Here is a 24261-nt window from a genome sequence, read left to right on the forward strand (position 1 = left end):
CACACACACACACACACACACACACACACACACACACACACACACACTGAGTGGCCACCAGGTGGTACTGTGCACGCATATATATACATACATACACATACACACACACACACACACACACACACACACCCAGGCTGGCACACATGGGCGCATACACACACACACACACAGACACACACACCCCCCTCCCCAGGCTGCCATATGTGGGACACACCTCTAGACTGGCATATGCCGTGACACACACAGAGAAGGTGGCTTCCCAGGAAGCAGTGCTGTCCACCCCTTTCACCGTCTGCCAGGCCAGGAAGACACTGGGCACGAGGCAGCGGACCCGAGAAAGGCCACACCGCACGTTCCACCCTGCCTGCCCAGGCTCCCACACCAGAAACCAAACCCAACCCCTCACCCTTGGCCTAAAGGCTTGGCCCCCTGCTCCCTGCCTCCAGATGCCCCTCTGGCCCAGCTCAGCCTGGAATGCTTCTTACCGGGACTCTCGCCCAGCAGGCACCCAGGTCTCTGCTCCAGGGCCTGGCCTGGGAGGAGCAGCCCCGGCCACCTCCCGTCACCTCCCGCTGAGCCCCCACCCTCGGAGCATCTTTCTGTGTATGGACAAATCTGCAGGTCTGTCTCCCCAGAAGGAACAGAGCCACCAATGCTGGTCACCGGAGACACCAGCCCAAGGGGCTGAACGCAAGACTCAATGACACGGCCACGCTGGCCCACAGGGGTGATGTGGGGTGAGGAAGGTAGGAGGGTGCAGGGCCTCGCCAAGGACCAGGCTGGCTCCAGCTGGGGACACATCTCCCCCTGAGCACAGGAGCCCCGAGTTGGGGAGGAGGAGTGGGGCAGCTGCGGAGCCGGAGCTGGGCGGGTGGCACCCACCTGCAGGTGGACGTAGTCATAGTCCTCCATCCAGCCACCCTCGCTGTTCTCATACTGCCCATCTGGCGAGTCCTGGGAGGTGAACTTAGGGGGTGAGGGCAGGGGCCGTGACTGGATGCTGCTGGCCTTGTCAGTGGGGTTTGGATGCAGGGTGCCACCCCCCTCAGGCCCCGGGGCAGGGGCCTTGGTCCGTCTGAAAAGCAACGAGGCATTGCCGTGCAGGAAAGAGGCCAGCTGCTTGGCGTCCTCGGGCACGGCCCGCGAACAAGCCACCAGCCGGTCCAGGTCTTCAGGGGTGGCTCCCGGGCCTCCCCGGCCAGTGTCAAGGGCCTGACCATGTGCCACCAGTGTCTGGTGCACATCCTCCATCTTCTGCAGTTGCCGGCTAAGCTTGGCATGCAGGGCACGGTCAGATGTGTGGGCAGCATTGCCAACAGCGCTGCGGGCGAACTCCAACAGCTCATGGACGGCACTCTGGACGGCGGCCACAGCGGCCCGCAGCTCCTGTACCAGTGGCTCCTGTGGCTCAGGGGTGCTGCGCCAGCTTCTGGTCCCACCGGCGCTGCCTGCCAGGTCCAGGAGGTGGGCAACGGTGGCACTCACACCCTGCTGCAGCCGAGCCAGGGCCTCCACAGCGACTTCCAGCTCCAGGGGTTCTCGGCCCGGCCCCGCCACCTCCAAGGAGGACGCGGACTGGCTGCTGCGTGTGCTACCGGTGCTGGAGGCCGACAGGCGCTTGCCGTCCACTGGGGCCTCACGCTCAGCTGGGGGAGGCACCGCATACACACCATCGTCAGCGGCACCACCGTCAGCCACCTCAGGAGGAAGGACCCGTTCACGGGGCACGTCGTACAGGGTGCCTGGGCCAGGCCGCCGCAAGCCAGGGGGCACGTCGTAGAGGTCAGGAGCTGGGGGCGGCACGTCATACACGTCCTCAGTCGGCGGGGAGTCTAGAGGGGGTGCAGCCAGGACCAGTGGGGTGCGGGTTGGGTCAAAGGGCTTGGCCTTGGCGAAGGCCGGGGGCACATCGTAGGTTTCCTCACGCAGCAGCGGGCCGTCGGGCACGTCCTTGCTCACTGATGGAGGAACGTCGTAGACCTGGGGGACAATTGGCGATCAAGGCTGTCCGTCCGTCCGTCCATCTGCCACCCCAAGGGCTGGGGGCAGCACCCAACCTCCCCCCGCCCCACACACACACAGCCCTGGTGCACACATCCTTCAGGATTGCTATCCATGACAGCTCCGGGCTGAGCCCCTGTGCCTGTCTGCTCGCCTGACAGTGGGAGAGCTTCCTCCCAAAGAATTCCACGTGATAATGTACACAACTGTCACCGCCGACACTCACTGAAAGGTCAGCTGTCATACTGCACTGCCACCACCACTGTATCATGATCACATCACCACCATCACTGTTACCACCCACCGCCGCCACCACCACGTGTAAATTTTCTACCCTGCAGCAGGTGTGTGGCTGAGCTGTGTGAATTATCAGGGGGACCAAATTATGGTTTGCCCAGGACAGTCCTGGTTTGTCCTTGATGCTCCCGCATAATTACTAGTACCCCCTTCACTCTTCAAAGCATCCCGGATGAGATGACACACCCTGTGGTCACTTTGCGGATACTCTCTCAGGGACTCATGGAGAAGGCCTTGCAATGGGCAGTTCTGCTGACGAAGAATCTGAGGCTCAGAAGAGAGCTCGGTTTCCTCATCTGTCAATGATCCAGTGAGGGGCAGAACAGGGCCTGAAACCAGTTTCTTCCTGGTCAGGGCCCCCCAGCCCTGCAAACATTGACTGTCACCCCAGTGTACACACCCCGACACCACACAACCTCAGCCTGGCCCTGGCGTTGGCTCACCGCATGGTGGCTGGACAGCGGCAGGCCCTTCTCCACGCTGGGGGGCACGTCATACACCTCCAGCAATGGGGCTCGGCCATTGGGACCCTTGACGGCCATGGGGGGTGTGTCATATACCTGAGGGCAGAAACAGTGCAGGGTTAACGGTGCTAGGGCCACTTGGAGGAATGGAAAAGGGGGAAACCCTGCAGCACGGCCTCCAGGCCTGGCTAGTGCTGAGAAGACGCAGTTCCCTGCCCAGGGCCGAGCAGAGGCACAGACTCGCCACCCGGCTCTCCACCAGCCGCACACCCCACACCTACCTCCTGGCCATACTGGCTGGGAAGCAGCCCCCGAACGGGGGGCACATCGTAGATGTCCTGGGGCCCCGGGGCCAGCAGGTGTCTCGGGATGTCATACTCGTCCTGCTCTGGCTGTGCGGCCTCATATACATAGCCCTGCCCCACACGAGTGGGCACCACCACCTGGGGACAGAAAGCCAACTTCACAGCTGCCCTTGAACCTACCCTCAGGATCCCTTGGGTCCTCAGGGAGGCTCCACTCACTCACACCTGGGAGCCTCGTCCTTTTGGGAGGTGGGCAGGGCATACCAGATGGTAGGGACGGGGCTCTCGAAGGCACCGGTTCTCACTCCCTATGCATCCGCTGACCTTCCTCTAGTGGAAGCAGTACCGGGTACAGCAAGACCCCTGGGTTTTATTCAGAGCTGCCTGGTCCTGGGCCAGGACACCAATGTCTCTACAGCCGGTTGACCCGGAAGGCTCCACAGCGGAGCATGGGTGTGAGCTGATGACGTGGAGAGGAGGGGATGACACCGGCAAGGTAAGGGGCTGGGACCCTGGCTCTGGAGGGCACTACCCACAGGCAAGGACCCTCATTACTGGGGCTCCCAGCCCTGCAGGATAAAAGGCCACAGCGGAGGCCTCGGAGCCTGCTGTCCACACCACCCAGCTGTAGCCTCCCCAAAAAGGTTGGACCAGCAGGGGACTGCGCCCAGCCCAGGACCAGACAGAGCCACAGCCCCTCCACCCCCCTTCCCCCATAGCACAGCGTGTGGAGACTCTGGAGGACAGGGCCAGAGGGGCAGGTCGGGTATGTGCTGGGGGCGGTGCAGCAGCTGGAACCAAGGCCCCCTCCCTGCCACACCTGTCCCGGGGAGCTGCCTGCAGCAAGTAAGACCCCTGGTGACCTGAAATGAGGAGGCTCAGCAGGGGAGGCAGGTCCAAGGCCGGCCCTCCCATGCCCAGGTGCTCTTACCCTGGCCCAGAGCCCAGAGAGGCCAAGGCCCGAACAGTGCAGAGGCAGGCAGCACAGGGGCAAGCCCAGGGCCACGCTGCCCCTCACCAGCACCAGCCTGAAGGGGGTGGGGGTGATGCCAGGCAGCCTTCTTTCCTGAAGGCCTCCTTGCCTTGGGGAGGACAAGGCCTTCCTGGTGAGATTCTCTAGCTCCTGGGCACACCTCACCCACACAACTCCAGCACCAGGCTCCCTGTTCAGCTCTCTCCAAAGAAAGGCCTTTTGTTCTCTCATCAAAGGGGACGTCTGAGACAGGGTTGACTCGGGGCCTCCCCGCACATCCCTGGGGGCAGCAGCACCAAAGTAGTCCCTCCCTTGGGACCAGTGCCCCTGAATCCCACAAGGCCTTCCCAATGCAGGCAGGTAGCCAACTCTGCTGGCTGAGGTTGCTACAAGGGTACACTGGGCATGGGGGTAGCGGAGGTGCCCGATAGCTCCAGGCCTGGCAGAGCCTCTTGCGGCGCAGCAGAGCTGGGCAGTTAACGCTGGGTCCACTGGGCCTCCAGTGTGCCTGGCAGCAGAGCCCGGCAGGCTGGGGGCCTCCTTGGGGTGTCCCCGCCCCGCTCCAGCGCGTCTGGGAGTGGATTTGGCGGCCGCCTCTCCAGACTCATCTCCCTCCACACGCCCCAGACTTGAGTCTCCTCCAGAGCTATTTTTAGATTCAGGGACCTGCCAACAGTGGGGCAGGCGGGGCGGAGGGACGTGGCAGGTTGGCTGGGCCTCGAGGCAGGGCCCGAGGCTTCTCTAGGCCTCCCAGTCTCCTAATGGCAGGTGGGGACCCAGCTCCAAGGCTCAGCCAGGACCCAGCATCAGCAGGAGGAGTGAGCACCCTCCATCCCACCCTCAGGAGATGAGGCTCAGGAGTGCAGCTGGACCAGGCTTCCCCAGGCAAATGGCCGCCTGTCACTCCTGCAGCTGAGTTGGGTGGCAGTAGGCAGCCACAGTGACCAAATGTTTCTGTTAGAAAAACAGAGCAAGTCAGCCACCAGGGGGGTAGGGGAATGACTGAGCCCAGCTGCTAATCACAGGCCACCCTGTAGCACACCTGAGACCCCACTAGCAGGCCCTGGAGCTCCCGGGGGTTGTGGGAACACAGCCAGAGCCCAGGAGGAGGGGACAGAGACACAGACCCTGACAAAAGACCCACACGGTCTCTGACACTCACACACCTCATACAATGCAGAGAAAACACAGCACAGGCCCACTGCCAGGTGCACGCACAGAGCCAGGCAGCGCGGGGCCTGCCAAGGCCAGGGCTGTGTCCTGCTGCCTCTCTCTTCCCCCAGGATGAGGCATCAAGCCGGGGAAACCAGTGAACTCAGGAACACATCCCTGCCTCCCAGTCAGGGCACAAGAGGCAGGCATCAGGGGAAGGGGATAAGGTGGGCCCCCGCCCTACAGCTCAGTGGCTGGCCTCCCCCTTCTGCAAAATGGGTGTCGCCCATTTTGTATTATTAGTACAGACGGGGTTTCACCATGCTGGCCAGGCTGGTCTTGAACTCCTGAGCTCGTGATCTGCCCATCTCAGACTCCTAAAGTGCTGGGATGACAGGTGTGAGCCACCTCGCCTGGATAACAAAATACTTTTGGTATCTAATGCAAAAGCACATGCACATATCTGTGAAACACAGGGAAGCTGCCAGACAAAATATGCCAGAATTTCCCAGTGATTACCTCTTGATTAGAAAATTTCGTCTCAAGACTTTTTCATACATTATGCATTTTCTACAGCAAATAAGCATTGCTTTTGTGATCATAAAATACAAGCAGACACAATCAAGACTGAAGGAGGTTTCCCGGGGGAGAGCAACCGGGCCCAGGAGGAAGGGCTCTTCTTCGTGGGCCACCAGCCAGGTCCAGGCCTTGGGGCACAGGGCTGGGCAGCTCTAGAAGTGGGCCTGGGCAGAGAAGGACCCAGCTGGTTGAGCCCCTGACAAAAATGAGAACAGGCCCCCATGCCGGAGAAGGAAACAGAACAGCTACCTAAACACAGGCTGGAGGCCAGGCTAGGTCCGGGGGGTCTCGCTGCTGCTGCTCGGCCCACAGGGCTTCCGCTGCCTGCGCCAGCCTCCCACCCACACCAGGACAAGCTTCACTGACAAGCTTCACTGCAAAGGTGAAGGAGGGGAGGAGGGGCTGTGACTGGCCTCGGACATATGGAGTGTGGATTGTGTCTGTGTGTACATATGCACATGCATTTGTACATGTTTGTAGGATACTGATGGGTGGACATGCTTTGCATATGTGGGCGTACAAGTGTGTTTGTACATGTGGGGTGGGGTGTGCATGTGTTCATGCATGTGATGTGCGCATGTGTGGGCATATACGTGTGTCCATTTGTGGGAGCTGGGATGCAGCTATGTGCATGTGTTTGTAAACATGAGGCATGTGCAGGTATGTGTTCACGCACACGTGTCTGCACGGGTGGGGTGCAGGTATGCATCTGTGGGGTCTGAGAGTGCGTGGGCCATGGCCTAAGGCTCCCCTGCAGGGCACTGCCACCTGCCACCTCCCCAGGGGATAACAGGACCCTGCTCCTCTTGCTAAAGCCAGTTTTGGAGCAGCCTCACCCAGGCAGCCCTGCACCAGCCAGGCTCATCTCTGGAGAGGTGGTTGAAGGAGCAGGTAGAGCAGGAAGCGGAAGCCAGTGACCCATGCTCCCCTAGTGGCCAGGCTTGGTGGCCCATGTCCATGGAGTCCCACCTGCCAATGACCTCCTGCCAGGTCTCCTGGGTGCAGGCCACCCATGGGCGCGGGTGGGGATGACTTCCTGCTGACTCAATGCCCAGCTGGCACCAATGAGGTCTCTACCTCTGCTCTGGGCTGAGTGTCCACTTGGCCACTGTCTCTCCAGACACAGGTGGCTCTAGACGGGACATGGCAAAAACACAAGGCTTGGGGTGGGTCCTGGAAAGCTGACCCCACAGAGCCGGGGCTGCTATGTCCCTCGGGAGTGCTCAGATGGCTGGGTTTCTCAGGTCCTCCTGGTGTGCCGTAAGAAGTAGCAGGCAGGCGAAGACAAGAGACCTGGGACGTCTCCTCCACTTCCAGGTCCACACCCCAGCTCTTGAGGAGGCTTTGGCACAGTGGAATGGCCAATCAAAGGTGAGAAAAGGTTGCTCCTGCCACAGCCAGTGGACCTCGCCACCCTCTCCAGCCGCCTCCTTCCCACAGGCAGGTGAGCTTGGGACTCAGGGGCCTGTGGACTCGGGGAGCGGGCTTAGGGCCTAGAAGCCAGAGGTCTTGTTCCCAGGCCCGGCATCTCACAGCAAGAGCCCAGGAGGCTCTCAGAGCAGCCCTCCTCTAGCAATCTCAGAGGCAGCGTGCTCCCCGGGTCCAGGAGTCACATCCAGATTACCATAAACACCCACTGGCTCCTAGCAAGCCCCAGAAGTGGAAAGGGGTTAGTCCACAGAGGCAGGGGCAGCCAGAAGATGTGCCAGAATCCTATCCAGAGGCTGACATGTAAACCCAGAGGGCACAGGGCAGCCAGGCATGAGGCGGATAGGCTCTCCCCCGAGGGGACCCAGCGACTGCTGACCCCATGTGCCAAGCTCCACCTGCCCCTGGAACGCCTCAACAGGCTGCTCCCTGTGGAGAGACAGCCGCTTCAGTCAGCGTGACAGAGGCCAGCAAGGCGTCTCCCCTCTGGGCCCGGTCACATCCACCTTCCCCAGACAAATGAACACTCCCCAAACACTCACCTCCCACCTTGACCTGCGCCCAGAAACCAGGGCCTCAGGTACACCTGTGAGGGCTGCATGACTGAGCCAGGATGGCCTTACCTTTGCTGGGGGCTTTGTGCCCTCCCAGCTACGGGTGTCCAGGGACGGGGGAACCTGGTAGATGTCATGCCCCATCCCAGCAGAAGGTGGCACCTGGTAAATGTCCTGGGCAGGGCCTCCAGGCCCTGGAGGCACCTGGTACAGGTCTGTGGCCGGACTGGGAAATGGGTGATGGGGCGTCTGCTTCGAGAAGGTAGATGTCTGCTTGGCTGGGGGCGACTGGAACTGGGGGCTGGGGCCAGGGGCTTGGTAGAGGCCTTGCTGAGTCTTGCTTGGGGTGGGCACCAGGTAGACGCTGTCAGGCTGGGGCTGGTAGGTGGCGGTGGCGGGGAGCATGGGCGTGTACTGGGAGGTCGGAGGCGCTGGGGCATGGAGACTTTGTGGGAGGCCGGGCTGGGTCTGGGCAGGGGCAGCGGGAGGACCTGGGCCAGGCCCTGCTGGCTTCTTATCGTACATGCCCACTAAGATCTTGAGGCGGTTCCCGGGCACAATGCCCTGGCGCCCGTGCAGCGAGCAGAGCCACCAGCCGTCCAGGCCCTGCGTGTCCTGCTCCAGCACCGTCATGATGTCGCCCTTGCGAAAGGAGAGCTCATCCGGGGACTCGGCCACGTTGTCATAGAGGGCTTTGGCCAGTACGTTCTGGGGAGAGAGGACACAGGTGTGAGATGTGCATGGGGCGTCAGGGGGCTCCCCAGCTCCCGCCCCGCTCTGGGGAAGCAGCCGGCTTTGATAGTGGGAAAGGAACTTGGTGGAGTTTGGTGAGATCACTGTGTCTTTGACTCCACTGTCCCCACCTTTCCCAGCAAAAAGGCCCAGCTGATCCTGGCCTTTCAAGTTCACCTGTATAGCACCGCAAAATCCTCGACCACTGCCAGCACCAAAACTCCAGGGATCACCCTCAAAATATCCCTAAAAGTCCCACCCAAGGCTACTCTGCTACCTGGACTAACAGGGAGAGCAGCGGTTAATAACAACAGTGCCGCCAGGTGAAGAGAAATTGCAATGGTTCTCTCGAGACAAAAGAAAATAATCTAACAAAAAGGACTTCTTAGAATAAAAACTGAACAAAAATGAGAGAGAACTTCCTTAACAAAGTCCATCTACTCAAAATCTACCAAAAAATCAATAATTTAGAAACCTCAAACACCTTCCGGAAGGCTGGGAGGGAAACAGGAGGCGCACACTCCCTGTCCAGCCCCATCACCCTCAGCAAACTCTCCCAGGGCAGGGCACATGCTCCATGTGGCACAGGAGCCAAGCAGCCCAAGAGGGACTTGGAGGAGGCTGTGGGATCAGAAGCAGGAGGACCATGGCAAGGGCAGGCTCGGAGCCTCGCTGGGACACAAGAGCCTGAGCAGGGAGGCCTTGCAGTTTCCTGCCACACTCATGCATCCTTGCCCCTGCTGCCCCATCCAGGTGCCAGACGCAGGCTGGGCCCAGGGACAGGGGGTCCCCAGCTGGACAGTGTGGTTGGTTCCAGTAAAACATAGGTGTGAGGAAGGCACAGGATGAGACAAGGCCGGGGCCGCAGCCCCTCCTAGGGTAGCAGAGGGCTGCATGGATTCCACAGGGGCCCGACTTCACACACAGGGAAGCCAGGTCTGAGGACAGTGCCAGGCCAGCTGGGCGGTGACCCGCACTGGGTTCCAGCCACCCCACCAGCCTGGCCTCAGCTCTGGGCTGCCCTGCAAGGACCCTCCTCGGAGTCTCCTGGGATCTAAGATGTGCAGGATGGTGTAGACTCTGACTCGGAAATGGGACCTGTGTTCTGGCCAGCCAGTAGCTGTGTGACCATCCCTACTTGGGTCCAAGCCCCATTTTCTGAACTCCATCTGCAAGGAGTGAAACAAGGAAGGGCCACGCCCCCTTGGGCAGAAACAGGAAGCAGGAGCCTGGGCCTTGGGGCAGAGGAGAGGGGTGAGGCCTCTTCCAAGTCCCGAGGGCCCACCCTCCTCCCCTACACCAGCTGGGGCTGGACAGCGCCCCTCTGAGCTCCGCCTCCCTGGCAGGCATGGGGGGAAGAGGGTGATGGCACACCAGACAACAGCCCGGGCAGGCAGTGAGTGCCCCAGGCCCCAGAAGCAGACATTCAGACCCCATTTCATTTGCCCCGGGTGGGTGTCATCAGCTGGGAGCCCATTTCTCCAGAGCAGCCTGGAGCCTCTGGCCCCTAAAAGGGCCAGACGCTGGAGTGTGGGGAGCCAGGAGGACCAAGGCCCATGGGAGGTGCCAGGGGCAGCTCGGGAGGGCAGGCCCAGGTGGAATCACATTGGAGCCAAGGTGGGCACAAGGGCAGAGGCCCCGGATCACAGCAGCACTGTCCACACCACAATCACAGAAATGAAAAAGGTACTCAAGTCAAAAACATGCCTCAAGAAAACGTCCTGTGAAACGTAAAGACAAGAGAGGATGAGGACAGGATTGAGATGTGTGAGACAATGGGGACACTTTCTCTTCCTGTTTTTCAGGAATGAGTGTTTCTTGCTTTGGGCTGAAAAAATACACAAAAAATCAGTGGACTGTGTCCCAGTCTCAGGCAAGACGGGACAGGCGCTGCAGCCGGTCGAGGGGCCAGAGCCCCACAGAGAAGTGGGAGGAGCGGAGGCTGTCCTGCAGCCCACCCGGGCTCAGGGCCCCCATCCTAGGCTGCCAGCAAGACGAGCATTTCCCAAATATGGTCTGCAGCCTGCCTTTGGGAATCACAGCCCATCAGGGGGCGGGCCACCATCCCCCAGTGACCCTACACACCACGGAGCAGCCCGCCGGGTCCCCCAGCCCCTGCCCTGGTGACCACAGGAAGTGCCAGCACAGTGAGTCACAGGAAAATTCCCCTCTAGCCAAGTCAGAGAAGGTGGGGGTGTGGACAGAGGGGGCTGCCCCAAGGAGGCCCCTCACCTCTTAGGAGGGTGGCCCAGGGAAGGCTGGCAGAGGCCCCGCCAGTCAGGGCTGGGCACTCAGGGAGGCTGTGGGAGCACAGGCAGGGAGGGCGGCGACGGCTCTGTGGAGGGAAAGGCCTTGCAGGGAGGGGAAGCCTGACCCAGGTGAGCGGCTGGGGCCTAACCCCTCCTGGCATGAGCTCATTGATAGGCCACAGCCCAGTCTGGGGCTGCTGGAGCCAGGCTGGGAAGCACCTCACAGGCTGGGCACGTGGCACTGAGCGCCTGGCACCAGAAGCTCCCCAGCCTGCGTCAGCTGCTGTGCCCTCCCCACCCCCCGCCTGCCTGAGCTCTGGACACTGCTGGTACACAACTGACCGTTACAGCTGGCCAGGGATCTGCCTCTCTGGGGCTCTCTGCCTCCCTGCCTGTCCCCAAGGATGTGCACTCCTTCCTCCTTGCTAAGCAGCAGCTAAGACTCAGACCTGGGCCCTGCTGTGGGACCTTGGGCAAATTCCCTAGACTCTCTGAGCACCTAGATCCTCTCTGCTGGATGATGACAGCCTGGTTTCATAAAATTGTTCTTTTTTTTAGACAGGGTCTTGCTCTATCGTCCAGTACTGCGACTGTGGCTCTCAATGCAACCACCTCTCAAGCTCAAGCGATCCTCCCACCTCAGTCTCCCAAGCAGCTAGGACTACAGGCATGCACCACCAGCCCAGCTAATTCTGTGTAGAGATGGGGTCTCCTTATCTTGCCTAGGCTGGTCTCAAACTCCTGGGCTCAAGTGATCCTCCAGCTTCAGCTTCCCAAAGTATTGGGATTACAGGTGTGAGCCACCTTGCCCGGCCACACTGTTTTTTTAACAAAAGATTTGTCTGGCCCCTGCTTTGGCCGGGCTCCGCAGAGATAGTGCAGGCCTAGCGGACAAGGCCTCTGTCCACACGGGGTTTATACTATAGTGGGACAGAAAGATACCAAACAATTTGCTTTGATGAGTAAGAAAGTGGGGGTGCCAAAAATAATGTGAGAGACGGCCTACCCAAGAAGATCACGTTCCACAGAACTGTGTCTGGGAAGAGCACGGGGCAAAGGGCCTCAGCCAGGGGGCTGGAGCAGGGAGGCAGGCTGTGAGCCTGGAGGGATGGGAAGGACTCACAGGGCAGACTCCATGGATGATGCGGGCACAGCTCAATGACCGTCTTCCACACAACGAGCTTCCCATGGCCAAGTAAGCCCAGAAGAGCAAAGCCCACACCACCCCGAGCACTGGACATGCTCGCAGGCCCCCCGGCAGCCTCCCCAGGAACCCTTGCCACCCTTCAACCTGGGGGAAAGGCCAGCTTCCCCAAACTTACTTTCTCGGCCTCCTGCACTGCTGGGCCTAGGGCATGACCCAAGCTGGGCCAATCAGGTGCTCCTGCCCAAGTTCTCAAGGGACACACACAACTGCGACCTCAGAGGAGGTGCAAAGCCAGCCCAGGGAGACACTGTCAGCCACCTGTGTCCAAGGCACAGTGGACGCTGTTGCCTGACTCTCCCAATCTCTGGTACCTCACTCTGCTGCTCCCTACTCCCACTTCAGGACACGCTAGGCCATTATCCCCTCCAGGAAGGCTCCTCCTGGGACACCTGTACCCTCTGCCCTCACCTCACAGTACTGCCCAGCATGTCTTGATAACAGCCCAATTCACACTCCTGAATCCCAGGCACCCAGGACAGGAGGACAAGTCTACCTTCTTCAGCAGGGCAGCCCCAGGGCGTGTGCACAGAGGAACCCAGGAATGCCCTTGGGGGCTCGCTTATCCCAGAGGGCAGGGCCAGAAGGGGAGAGCCCCAGCCTGATGCCAGCACTCCCCAAACAATATCCCAGCTGTTGCACATGGGAGCCAACAGGACTGCCCCACAGGCTCTTCCTGGCTCTGAGAACGGCTCTCACTGTACCCTGGGGTCCGCCTGGGCACCAGATCCACCCAGGCCAGGCAGGCGGCACACGTCAGGGAGAGCTGCAGCCGTCGGACGGGTGCTGGGGTCTCCTCATCGGCTCTGCCAGCTGCCTTGGGAGCCCTGGATGTGCTGTAGCTGTCCCCAGATGCTGACTCTGGGGGTGGGGAAGCTGGAGTTGGGGAGTAGTAAGAGGAGATAATGCTGCTCCAAGGAGCCTTCCCTGGTTGTCTGAAGAGACAACCCAGGTTCTCAGGTGCAGGGCCAGCCTAAGCCAACTACAGTGAACATTGCAGGCAACATCACTGACCAAAATCCCCTCTGCCAGGCTGGCTCACATCTGGCCTGCACCTTTTCACCCAGCAAACGTGACCTCAGCACCCGCAAGCCAGTGCAAGGTGGGAGCTGGGAGGAAATGGCCAGAGGAACGCCTGGTCTCCGCCCAAGACCCTGGGGTGGGGACAGACAAGGAAACGAGTAATAGTGCCACACTTGTCACTAGGTTCACAACAGTTCCTCCCTGCCAGAGGCAGAGCTCCTTTTCCGCACAGCCACCAGCTCATTTAACCTCTGAAACAACCTTATAAGACGTGATTACCTCCATCTCACTACATAGGGAAACCAAGGCTCAGAAGTTCCCTGACAGCCTGGGGGTCACTGAGTCCAGAAGCAGCAGAGGCCAACCCCGGGCTCGGATACAGTGGAGCTGGGTGGCTCGACTTTACCTCCAACCCGGGGTGATGCCTGGGTTTGTGGAAACCATGAGAGGAAATGTCCCCACCCCTCCTGGCCATGCCCGCAGTGCACATGCGCACCCGCCCCAGCACGGCAGGCACTTGAGAAACACTGGCTTCTTTCATACCCAGAACTGTCACAAACTTGGGCCAAGTTTACTTCTGGGGCATTCTATGCTTGTCCCAAAGAGCCCCCGTGGCCAACAGATGCAGGCCCAATGAGTGTGCGCCCCACTGGCCATCTGCACCCGCAGCTTCCACTCATCCACACACCACATCAGGACCCCTCCAGGTGGGTCCCAATCACCCCACTTGGCCCTGGCCCAGGCTCTGAGGGGGCTCTGAGGGGCAGCATTTCTTCCCCCACCCATGTCCCCATCCTGGCTGGAACTCCAGGACCTGCCAGCTTTAGTGGCATCTTCTCCTAATATTCCCACAGACAGCTGGGTGGCCAGGGTCTGGGCTCAAGTCCCGGGTGCCCGGGTGGCAGGCAGCAAGGGTGTGGGCGGACCACACAGCCTGTGTGCGGGGCCCACGTTCCAGAACCACCCCGGGGAGCATGGCTCCTGTTCTACCGGCCTCAGGACATGACTCCTCAAAGAGGCTGAGGCAGGGAAGGCGTGGAGGTCCTCAGTCCCATGCATGACACTCAGCAGCAGGAGGGAATAAAAAGCCACCTGTGGGGGGTGCACTGCCAAGGGCTCCCTGACACGAGCACAGAGCACAGCCTGGCCTTGGCTGCAATGCCACAGCAGATGCCTTTATGCCCAGGGCCAGCTATGGGCTGGAAGCACACTCCAGCCCCCACTCCTGCCAGAGCATCCCAGGCAATGTCCCTAAGAGGCTGGGCAGAGGCGGTGGCCCAGGGAGGGCCCTCCTGCTGCAGGACATGGTACCTGCAACCCAAAACACCCCACGGACAGTGAGGATGGCTGGCAGCCCCCAGGCCCGTGCCCCTGCAGGCAGGATCAGTGAGGTTCACTCAAGCAGACGGGCTGGAGCTCATGCTTATGATCCGGGAACTTTCCCAGCGAGCTCAGTGTGAGGCTGACCCCTGCCTTCAGGGACAGCACCAGGCCCAGAATAGGGGCAGCCCCCACTCCCACCCCACCTCACCCTCCTTCTGCCCCAGGCTAGCACCTAGAGGTGGGAGGAAGTTAGGGCAGCAAGACACAGGTGGAGCCAGGGCCTCTCCTGTGCTCAGAGGGCCAGGAAGGGCCTGACAGAGGGCAGAGCCCCACCCTCTCACAGGGAGACCACCTTGCAGCCCCTTACCTGGGGGCCCTGAAAGACCCAGAGGAAGAGGTTTGCCCAGTGTCTTTGCTGGAGAAATATCTCTATCACCCAACCCCAAACCCTACACTTCAAGTCTGACGTCAATACTGCCTCCTCCAAGAAGTTCCCCTGGAGCGCATGCACCTCCCCTGCTGGTTGGCTCTAGCTGCTTCAGCTGGCTATGGGCTTCTGGGGGCAAGAGAGGGAGTTGTCTAGGCTCAGGAGAAAAGGGTGGTGGAAACTCCTAAAGGGACAGTAGATGCCAGGAGAGGGCAACAAAGGCACAGCCTTGAAACCAGAGGGTTCCTACCAAGGTGATAACCCCAAAAGAGCATGGTGGTTTCCAAGGACTAGGGCAGCCCCAGTCTCAGACCAGGAATTCGGAGGCCACATGTGGTGCTGCACTGGGTGCCATGATAAGAGACGAGGTTCTGGATCCAGTTCTGAGGAGAACTGACTGCCTCTCTGTACCTCAGTGTCCCCATCTGCACCATCTGTATAATGGGGGAGGGGCTTGAGGAGCTGTCTCAGGGCCCTTCCTGCACAGACAGGAGGCCCTAGTGGCACTGTCCTTATTTCCATCCCTCCTTCACACCTGGGGCCATGGTAACAGCCCACAGTGCTCAACCTCCTGCTCAAACAGTAATGGCCAGGGTCCGTTACTGCCTCCTGCCCCAGCCCAAGGTGACTTTACTGGCAGAACCTGGGACTGCCCAGCCCTGCCTCCACCCAGCTCCCGGGCAAGCAGTGCCAGGAGGAAGTGTCAGCAGCTCCTCCCCCAAGCTTCTTTATCCACAGCCCCCCATCCCCAGCCCCATACCTGGGCCCAGACTCTCCAGGCACCCCAACACCTGCTCTCACAGGCTCGCCAGCCCCCACCACCCAACTCTCCACCGAGGGAAAGGAATGGGCACAAGAGGGGGCTTCACCCGGCCCAGGGCGATGGGAAATGTCTCACCTGGCCCAATCCAGCAAAAAAGTTATCAACCCATGGTCATTCTGCGACGGTGACCAAAGCCGCGGCAGGGCTGGGGAGAGGTGGGGGAAAGGAAACCAGGGGTTCTCAGGAGGGAATGGGTGCCTTGTTGTGGAAAAAGGAGCTGCTGTCCCCGGTCTGGAATTCGAAATTCTAACATCTTCCAGGCCCTAAGGCCGTAAGCCGGTCGCCCCGCACTCCTCGGCAAATCTCAGCTTTCCCATCTCCCTCACCTTGGCCCTCCGATCAGCCTCTTGGACGCTCGAGCTGCAGCCCCACCCCTGCTCTAACTCTGCGGGTCCCTCAACCATGGACTCCAAAGCCACACTGCAGAACCCGGCCCTGGCCCCCTCCCACGACTCTCGCGTGCGGCAGGGACTCCCGTGGCCAGGACCGGGCTTCCACCGGCGCGCGGCGGGTGGGGAGGCAAGCCCGCGGCGCGCCCGCCCCCACCCCAGCTCCGCTCCCGGAACCCGGCGCCGGCGGCCGGAGTGAATCATTAACCGAACCCGTGTGCTCCGGCCGAGCCTTCCCCGCCGGCGCCACACACTGGCCCGCCCGGCCTCGGTTCCCCGGAGCTCCTCCCTCTCCAGGAGTGGTGGGCAATCCCCACGCCACACCAGACGGACCACCCGCCCGAGGCTCACCAGCCCCTCCTCGCAGACGAGGAAACTGAGGCTCGGGGGCAGGGCGCAGAGGCCCAAAGTGACACAGCCGGCGCCAGCCGACAGGGGAGCGCGGGCCCCGCCAGCTGCTTTCCAGACCTAGGAACCCTCCAGCCTGCCTCCGGCCCCAACACCCCCGAGGTGCGCAGGCTCCGGAGCCCCCGTGGTTCCTGCCTCTCGCCTTCCCGGCCAGGGCGGAAGGAGGTCCCGGGGCAGCGGACCCTGGCCGGCAGTTCCCAGGCTCCGCAGGTCCGGCAGGAAATGCCGCTGGCTTAACCCCTTCCCGCCCGCGCCCGCCCGGGAGCCGGCCGCCTCGAAGCCGGAACGCGGCCCCGCCCCGCCTGGCGCCCTCACCAGATGGTTCATGGTGTCCGGTGGGCCTAGAACCCCAGCTCCCCAGAGGGCGCACACGGAGCTGCCCGGGCCGCGTGCCCTCGGGGCTCCGAGCGCGCCGCAGCCGCCCCAGTACCGCCGCGCAGCTGCCGCCTCGGCTGCCCAGAACCGATCCAGCCGCGCTCCGCCCGCCGCCGCGGCCCAGCCGGCCCAGCCCGATCCCAGCATGCCCGGCCCCACTCGGCCATTGGCCGCCGCAGCTCCCCATGCAAATGAGCCGCCTGTCGGGGGCGCAGACGCGCGGGCAAAGGCCCGCCCAGTAGGGCCGCCCCCCGCCCCGCCCCGCCCCGCCCCGCCCCGCCCCCCACTTTCCACCCTCCAGGCCCCTGCCCCAAGCCGGGCTTCCAGCCTAGGGCGCAGGACACCGCTTTGCCAACAAACGTACGTCCCCGCCTTCCACCCGGGCGAGAACTCACCAAAGGTCTACGCAAATGCCTCCACTTCTGGGAAGGCTGCCTGGATTGCCCTCCTCCAGAGCCGAGACGCGGCCTCAAGCCTTCTGTCTTGCCCGCTAACCAACCCCTGGGCATTCATCGCGTGTCCATGGGCCGTGGGACTCAGATCTGAATCTAGAGAGAAAGGGGAGGGGACGTGCCCCAGCGTGCAGGAAAAGAATCCTCCAGCAGGGAGGCTGGCGAGCTCTCAACCCAGCGCTTTTCACCTGCAGCACCGACCTTTCCTTGCATTGTGCCGACATCTGGGGACTCGGGCTGGTCCTGCAGCTGATCTGCCTCCACTCATTAACTCATTCCTGGGCTCAGCCTAAAACCTGGGCCCAGTACCCTCCTGAGTCCTGCTCCAACTCACGTGCTTCAGCGACATGGGGTAGGAAGGTGGCATTCCGGGAATGAGGAAGACAGAAGGAACCCAAGTGGAGACAACCTTGGCTCTTCTGAGTTGCCCCTTGCTCGGCTGCAGGTCAGTGACTGTCACTCCATGCAGCAGAACCAGGTGCCAGAGACCCTGGGCCAGGCCAGGGATGCACAGTCTGCAGGGAGATCATAGGACCAAGCCTACTCCAGACTAGACAGGACCCTCAGTCAACAATCCTGGGCCACTGGCTGAGCAAGGGGATGCCATCAGGCAGCGTCCGGTAGCAGGGAAGCGGGGGGGTAGACCTGGCTTCACGCAGCAGAGAATTCTCAAATATGGCCTATGAAAGACACAAGCCCAGGTGGGCCTGCAGCTGCCCCTCTGCCTGACACCCAGGGCTCAGCCAATGCCGACGCAGCACCTGGCCAGATGTGCTGCCTTGGCAGACCCTCTGCCCTCTCTGGGCTCCTTTCTCATCTGAAAAGGAAGGGGCTAAAACAGCCCAGGTCCTCTGGGGAGCTTGTTAAAAAACAGACTCCCGAGTCCCACCCCTCCTAAAAACTGGAAGTCTGCAATATTTGGCTTGGGAACCATTCCTCAATATTTGGCTTGGGAACCATTGGCCAGGACTCTCAGCACGGCGGGTGAGGAAGGTGCAATGGGATGGGACACAGTGTGACCCAGAGTCCTCAGGAGGAAGAGGACAGCTAGCCAACACCCTGTCTCCCCAGCACAGCCCACCCTGCCTCAGAAGAGGAGCCGGCTGTCAGGGAGGCTGCCTGGAGCATCTCCTCCTGCTTGTTCCCAAGAGCTGTGCCCGGCCCCTCCTGCACCCTGACCCTGTACAGCCACCCACTCCTCAGCCTGGCTGGCACACCAGCTTCCCAGGGAGCAGGTCTGAACCAGCAGGACCCTCAGGAGCCTCGGGTTATCCCTGGGCCTCCACTTCTGTGGGGAGGGGAGGGAACCAGGCCTCATGGGCAGGCAGTGTCCACAGGCAGGGCTCCAGGCAGCAGTACCTGTAGAGATGAGCAGGGACACATAAGGCCTGGCCCTCAAGGGAGCTGGCCCCCGCTCCATCCTAGCTGGCCAAGGAGCGGGGTGCAGGGAGGAGGTGGATGGCTAGGATGAGACCCTCCTCCCCCAGGAGCGGGATTAGAGCAGTGCTGGGGGTGGGGCTGCTGGTGTGAGCGGGAGGCAGCAAGGGGAACAGGCTCCAACACAGGCATTTCAAAAATTTGCTCCTTTTCCACTTAAATTCCCTCCCCCCAAGCCTGTGCCTCCCAGAATGGCATTTCCGCTTTGGAAACAAGGCCCCAGGAGCTAAGCCCCACTGTGTGGATGGGGATGTAGCCGGGGGGTGGGGGAGGATGCCCCCGAAGGCTGGTAGGTGGGGGAGGAGCACCCACTGGGCAGGCTCTGGCTGGGGTATATGGGGTAGAAACTCACCCCACCCCCAGTCCAGCCTCTCGGACCTCTGCTGCCAAGGACTGGGATGCAGTCCCATGTACCCAGCACAGCCTTGGTGCCAGGCCAGTGCCAGGGGCCCTAGGACCATGCGCTTATTTTGTGCACACAGCAATCCGGCAAAACAGGCTTCACCATTAGCCCCATTTTTTGTTTTGTTTTTGAGACAGAGTCTCGCTCTGTCACCCAGGCTGGAATGCAGTGGCGCTATCTCGGCTCACTGCAACCTCCTGAGTTCAAGCCATTCTCCTGCCCCAGCTTCCCAAGTAGCTGGGACTACAGGTGCACGACACCAAGCCTGGCTAATTTTTGTAAATTTTTTGTAGAGATGGGGTTTCACCATATAGGTCAAGCTGGTCTCAAACTCCTGACCTCTGATGATCCACCTGCCTCGGCCTCCCAAAGTGCGGGGATTACAGGTGTGAGCCTCCGCGCCTGGCCTAGCCCCATTTTTCACGTGAAGAAACCAAGACCCAGTTTACCAACCACTGCCCTATCCCACACACTTTAGGGCACAGAAGGGACAGGGCTAGGGAAGAAATGGGGCTGCTAGACCTCAGCCCACCCTGCAGCAGGAAGGGAATCTAGGGACAGGGATAGCAGAACTCCAGGCTCAGAAAGCCAAGGACCCCTGTAATACATCAGACTGCAAAAGAACAGGTAGCTGAGACCTAAGCACCCTCCTCCCCTGCTTGATGCTCACCAGTGTCCACTGCAGCATTTATGACAGTAAATCATGGAGCATAGTATCAATACCAACCCTAGAGGACTAGTGAGACACGACACCCCCTCAACAGAATAGCTTGCAGCTATTACATGGCCTCTTCCAAAGACTGAAATAACGCAAGAAAATGCTACAACAAAGTAAAGTGAAAAGAGCAGGCTAAAACTAGCTTGCACAGTGTAAAGGTACATAGCCCCTTCCCCTCCTGAAGCCTCAGCCTCCCAGCAGCGGTGAGGGTGGGCTGGACCGCCCAGCTGATGGCCAGCTCTGGGAGTAGGAGCAGGAGAGGATTTCCTGAGGCCGGAGGTGAGTACTGCCAGCCCCAGGGACAGGAAGAAATGATGTCTCTGGAGGGCCAATGAGAGCTGACACCATCTCCCTAGGCTGGACTCTCACAGAGGCAAGCTCGAAACCCAGGCGAGGCCGGGCAAGGTGGCTCAAACCTGTAATCCCAGCACTTTGGGAGGCCGAGGCAGGTGGATCACTTGAGGTCAGGAGTTTAAGACCAGCCTGGCCAACATGGTGAAATCCCATCTCTACTAAAAATACAAAATTAGCTGAGCATAGTAGTGGGCGCCTGTAGTCCCAGCTACTCAGGAGGCTGAGGCAGGAGAATTGCTTGAACCCAGGAGGCGGAGGTAGCAGTGAGCCGAGATCATTCCACCGCACTCCAGCCTGGGCAACTGAGCAAGACTCCATCTCTAAAAAAAAACCCAAAAAAACAAAACCCAGATGAGGGCATGGGACCCTTGTGGATGGCACAGAGGTGAGCCTGCTGTCACATACAGACTGGACATCCCACACCCCTAACACCAGTCCTTCCTCACTGCTGCCCGAGGACCAGGACGGAACAATGGCGACCCAGAGGCAGAGTGAGGGGCAATGCCCCAGGCAGCTCCCACGGCCAGCAGAGCTCACCCCTCCCTACCTCATAACCCAGGTGTGTCCCCACAGGAAAGCACCCCACAAGACCCCAGACAGCAGAGACTGCCCTCAGGACTCAAGCCGGAGCTGTCGCGATAAAGGGTTTTCCCATCCTCCCCTGCTCTCGAGGGTGGAGTAACCACAGGGCAGCGTTTGTCATTACAGTAGCTGCTCCGACTGTGGGAAGGTGGGCGGGCCCCACGGCCTGAGGCCAAATCCCTCCAGTGGTCGTCCCCTCTGGCATGCCCACGGCCAGTCTCCAGAAACCCAGGGTCAGGGGCAGACCCAAGGTGTGTGGACAGAGCTGCCAGGCAGGGGACACAGCACAGGGGTGGGGTGGGGCCTCCCTGCACTCCAAATCCTGTCCGCATCCCAGGAAACCCAGCCCTGTGCCTCCATGTCAGGCCTGTCAGGAACACCACTGGAAAAGGCAGCACAACTTTCTCAAGTATCTGGAAATTAACAAGCAGCAGAGGCCCCTGCTGGAGATGCCTGCTTCAGAGAGGGGCTCTGCTCACAGTGGTCCGAGGCTGCAGTGGGCCAGCAAGGCAGCCCCCGGGCACTGTTCAGAGGCTCTCTGCCCACCCCAGCGACCCCTTCCTCTTCTGCACCCTCCTCTCTCAGCTCTCCCCTCCTGCCGGGCCTCCTGGGGCCTGGCAGGTGGGGGCAGGCACCAGCACAGGGCCCTCCCAGACAGGTCCTCCTGGACCAGGGGCACTCCTGTGTGCAGGGAGGAGGGGCCATGTGCGCTCTGCCCCCTGCTGACCCCCATGTCCCCCTCCTGCATCGGCACCCTATGGCAGAGGCAGCCCCTCAGCACTGCCTGGGGGAGGGGGAAAAGAGGGAGCGAGAAGGAGGGGCAAGGGGGCAAGTTCTGTCCTCATCCTCAGAGAGGAAGCTCCGCAGCTCCACAGCTAGGGGCTGCCCAGCTCTCCGCTGACTGGCTGGGTGGGCAGGGATGAGGGTGTGGTCAGAAGGCCTTCCCAGCCCAAAGCAGCCCAGCCATCTGCTCTCCCATGGCAACCAGCACCAGCGCATTGGGCGGAGGGGCGAATTCACACACCATCTGCTGCCCACTCCCAGCCGCTTCCGCAGAACACAGGTGCCCACACCCACAGATACCCACCCGGCCACTTTGCTGGGGTCAGCAGACCAGGGGCCAATGGAGTCACAAGAGGGGACCCTGGGGGGTCTGGGTGGCAGTGATGGAAAGAGTGGATACAGAGAAGACAGAGCTGTGGCAGCCACAGGGAAAGCAATGCGTTTTTTTCTTTTTTTAAACAAACACATGGTCGCTCTGTGTCACCCACGTTGGAGTGCAGTGGCACAGTCACAGCTCACCTCAACCTCCTGGAATCAAACGATCCTCTCACCTCAGCCTCTTGACTAGCTGGGTCTACAGATGTGCACCAACGTGCCTAATTTTTTTATTTTTTGTAGAAATGTGGGTCCGCTATATTGCCCAGGCTGGTCTCGAACTCCTGGGCTCAAGTGATCCTCCTGTCTTGACCTCCCAAAGTGCTGGTATTACAAGCGTGAAAAAGCAATGCTTTTTCTCCCTCTTTGTACTGCACCATGGGGCTAGGCAGGGTGTCCCCCTGGAGGCTGCGCCAGCCTACAGATAAAGGCTTCTTTGCCCTGGGAGACCCAGGCCCAGACTTAGACTAGAGGACGGGAGCAGATAATTAATGACTCCAACTGGCCATGGGCCTTCAGTCAGTCACTGTTCTGCTCAGGCCTCAGTTTACCCATCTGTTAAATGTACCCACCACCAGCAGCTCTGCCTGCCCTGGGGCCGTGATACTGATGACACAAGCGGCTGGCAAGCACACTGTGGCACCCTAGTGTCCCAATGCCTGGAGCATACCCACACCCTGTGTCATCACACACTGGCCCCACCCCACTGGGCACCAGGGCATACCCTCTCTTGGCCTACCCATGTGCTAAGCCCATCCCCAATCAAGCCTTCCCCACTCTCCCTACAGCCTGCACAGACAACCCTCCTCAGATACCCTGAGCATCCCTCACCATCCCCGAAACCTTGTCTGAGACTCGGGGGAACAAGCTCTCCTTGGAGCTTTGTTGCCCCCAGATCCGCCCACCAATGCTGGAGGCAGGCAGGGTCTCTCCTTGGATCCCCCACCCCGGGGAAAGCAGGAAGTGGCTGGGTGCGGTCCTTCTCCCTACGCATGTTATAAAGCAACACTTGTGCGTCTGCACTTCCTGACTGGGGTCTAACTGCTGGGAACACTGCTGTGTAAAAGGACAGCCATGTCCTTAGGGAACTCACACTCCAAGTCATGTGTAAGGCGTACACACATAACGCTTGCAACGCAGACAGCAGAGGGATGGGGGGACTGTTCTATGCTAGGTGCTTGGTGGTCTCTCTGCAGAGGTGACATTTGAGCAGATTTGTGAATCTTTTGCTAAGGCTCATCATGCAGAAAAAAATAACAACAAAGATTTGTGAAAACAGCACAGGCAAGCCAGCTCCTTAGTTCCATGTGAAGAGCCAGGGCAGCCACAGGAGCACACAGAAGAAACACAGGCACCAGGGGCCAGGGACACAGGAAGCCTCCCTCTCCCCTCCTCAGTCTTGGCTGGGTGGTGCATGCCTCCTGGGCTTGGGGCTTCCAGTGTTGGGGAAGGAGCAGCCAGGAGTGTCTGCCTGGAGGGGGCGTCTTAGCAGATGGCCAGGGAAAAAGAGACAGCCCCGGAATCGGCCTGGGCTGGGGAGGAGAGGAGGACCACAGGCAGCTTCTGCTCCATCCTCTACCACCACCTGCTCTCCTTAGAAACCTCCCAACTGGGACCTCTGGCGGTCACACAGGCCCTGGCAGAAATACAAATGACTCCACAGCCTAAGACACTTAACCTACCAGATAACCTGCAAAGAGGGAGTTCAAACTCTAAGGCACCTGGTGAGAGCTGGGAAAGGGAGGAGTGTGGCCATACCACTTTCTGAGCAAGCAAGTAACTTTGGTAGATCCAGGATTTGGAGGCACAGATCCCTAGGCATGCTTTAAGGTATACAATTGGATATCAGGTTTTATAAAACACTTAAATGGGGTACTTTGCCGACAATAGGGCCAGTGTTCCGGTACTTAATAACACACAGCACAAGCTGGGCTCAGTGGCTCACGCTTACAGTCCCAGCTACTGGAGAGGCTGAGGCAGGAGGATTGTTTGCGTCTAGGAGATCAGCCTGGACAACATAACAAGACTCAGACTCATGCACAGCACACTAAAGGTAAAGACAGGTATCCACCCACAAGGGAATGAATAAGTATCTTGTGGCACATCCATTACTGGAACATTACTCAGCATCAAAAAAGAATAAACTACTGGGGCTAGGTGCAGTGGCTCACACCTGTAATTCCAGCACTTTGGGAGGCCAAAGCGGGTGGATCACCTGAGATGAGGAGTTCGAGACCAGCCTGGACAACACGGTGAAACCTCGTCTCAGCTAAAAATATAAAAATTAGCCAGGCATGGTGGCAGGCATCTGTAAACACAGCTACTTGGGAGGCTGAGGCAGGAGAATCGCTTGAACCTAGGAGGTGGAGGCTGCAGTGAGCCAAGATCATGCCACTGCATTCCAGCCTGGATGACAGAGTGAGACTCCATCTCAAAAAAAAAAAAAAAAAA

General features: G+C 60.2%; 1 protein-coding gene across 7 annotated transcripts in view; it reads right to left on the reverse strand.

Moving 5' to 3' along the window:
* The window catches only part of BCAR1 (BCAR1 scaffold protein, Cas family member), a 34694-nt gene that overhangs the window by 3886 nt on the left and 6547 nt on the right, over positions 1 to 24261 (reverse strand). For 3 of the 7 annotated variants that reach the window (XM_032284468.1, XM_032284465.1, XM_032284469.1), the window contains 4 exons: positions 7823 to 8461; positions 3044 to 3205; positions 2742 to 2858; positions 883 to 1980 (listed from right to left, as the gene is read on the reverse strand). In XM_032284468.1, coding sequence (XP_032140359.1) covers positions 883 to 1980; positions 2742 to 2858; positions 3044 to 3205; positions 7823 to 8386 — 1941 coding nt within the window. In that variant the 5' untranslated portion in view covers positions 8387 to 8461. Of the gene's footprint in view, positions 1 to 882; positions 1981 to 2741; positions 2859 to 3043; positions 3206 to 7822; positions 8462 to 10717; positions 11416 to 16274; positions 16548 to 16646; positions 16828 to 24261 lie in introns of those variants that run through there. The other 4 variants (XM_032284464.1, XM_032284463.1, XM_032284467.1 and 1 more) reach the window with 3 other exon arrangements.

The sequence above is a fragment of the Sapajus apella genome, unplaced genomic scaffold, assembly GCF_009761245.1.
Source record: "Sapajus apella isolate SASKATOON/1434 unplaced genomic scaffold, GSC_monkey_1.0 scaffold15, whole genome shotgun sequence".
Classification (NCBI taxonomy): domain Eukaryota; kingdom Metazoa; phylum Chordata; class Mammalia; order Primates; family Cebidae; genus Sapajus; species Sapajus apella.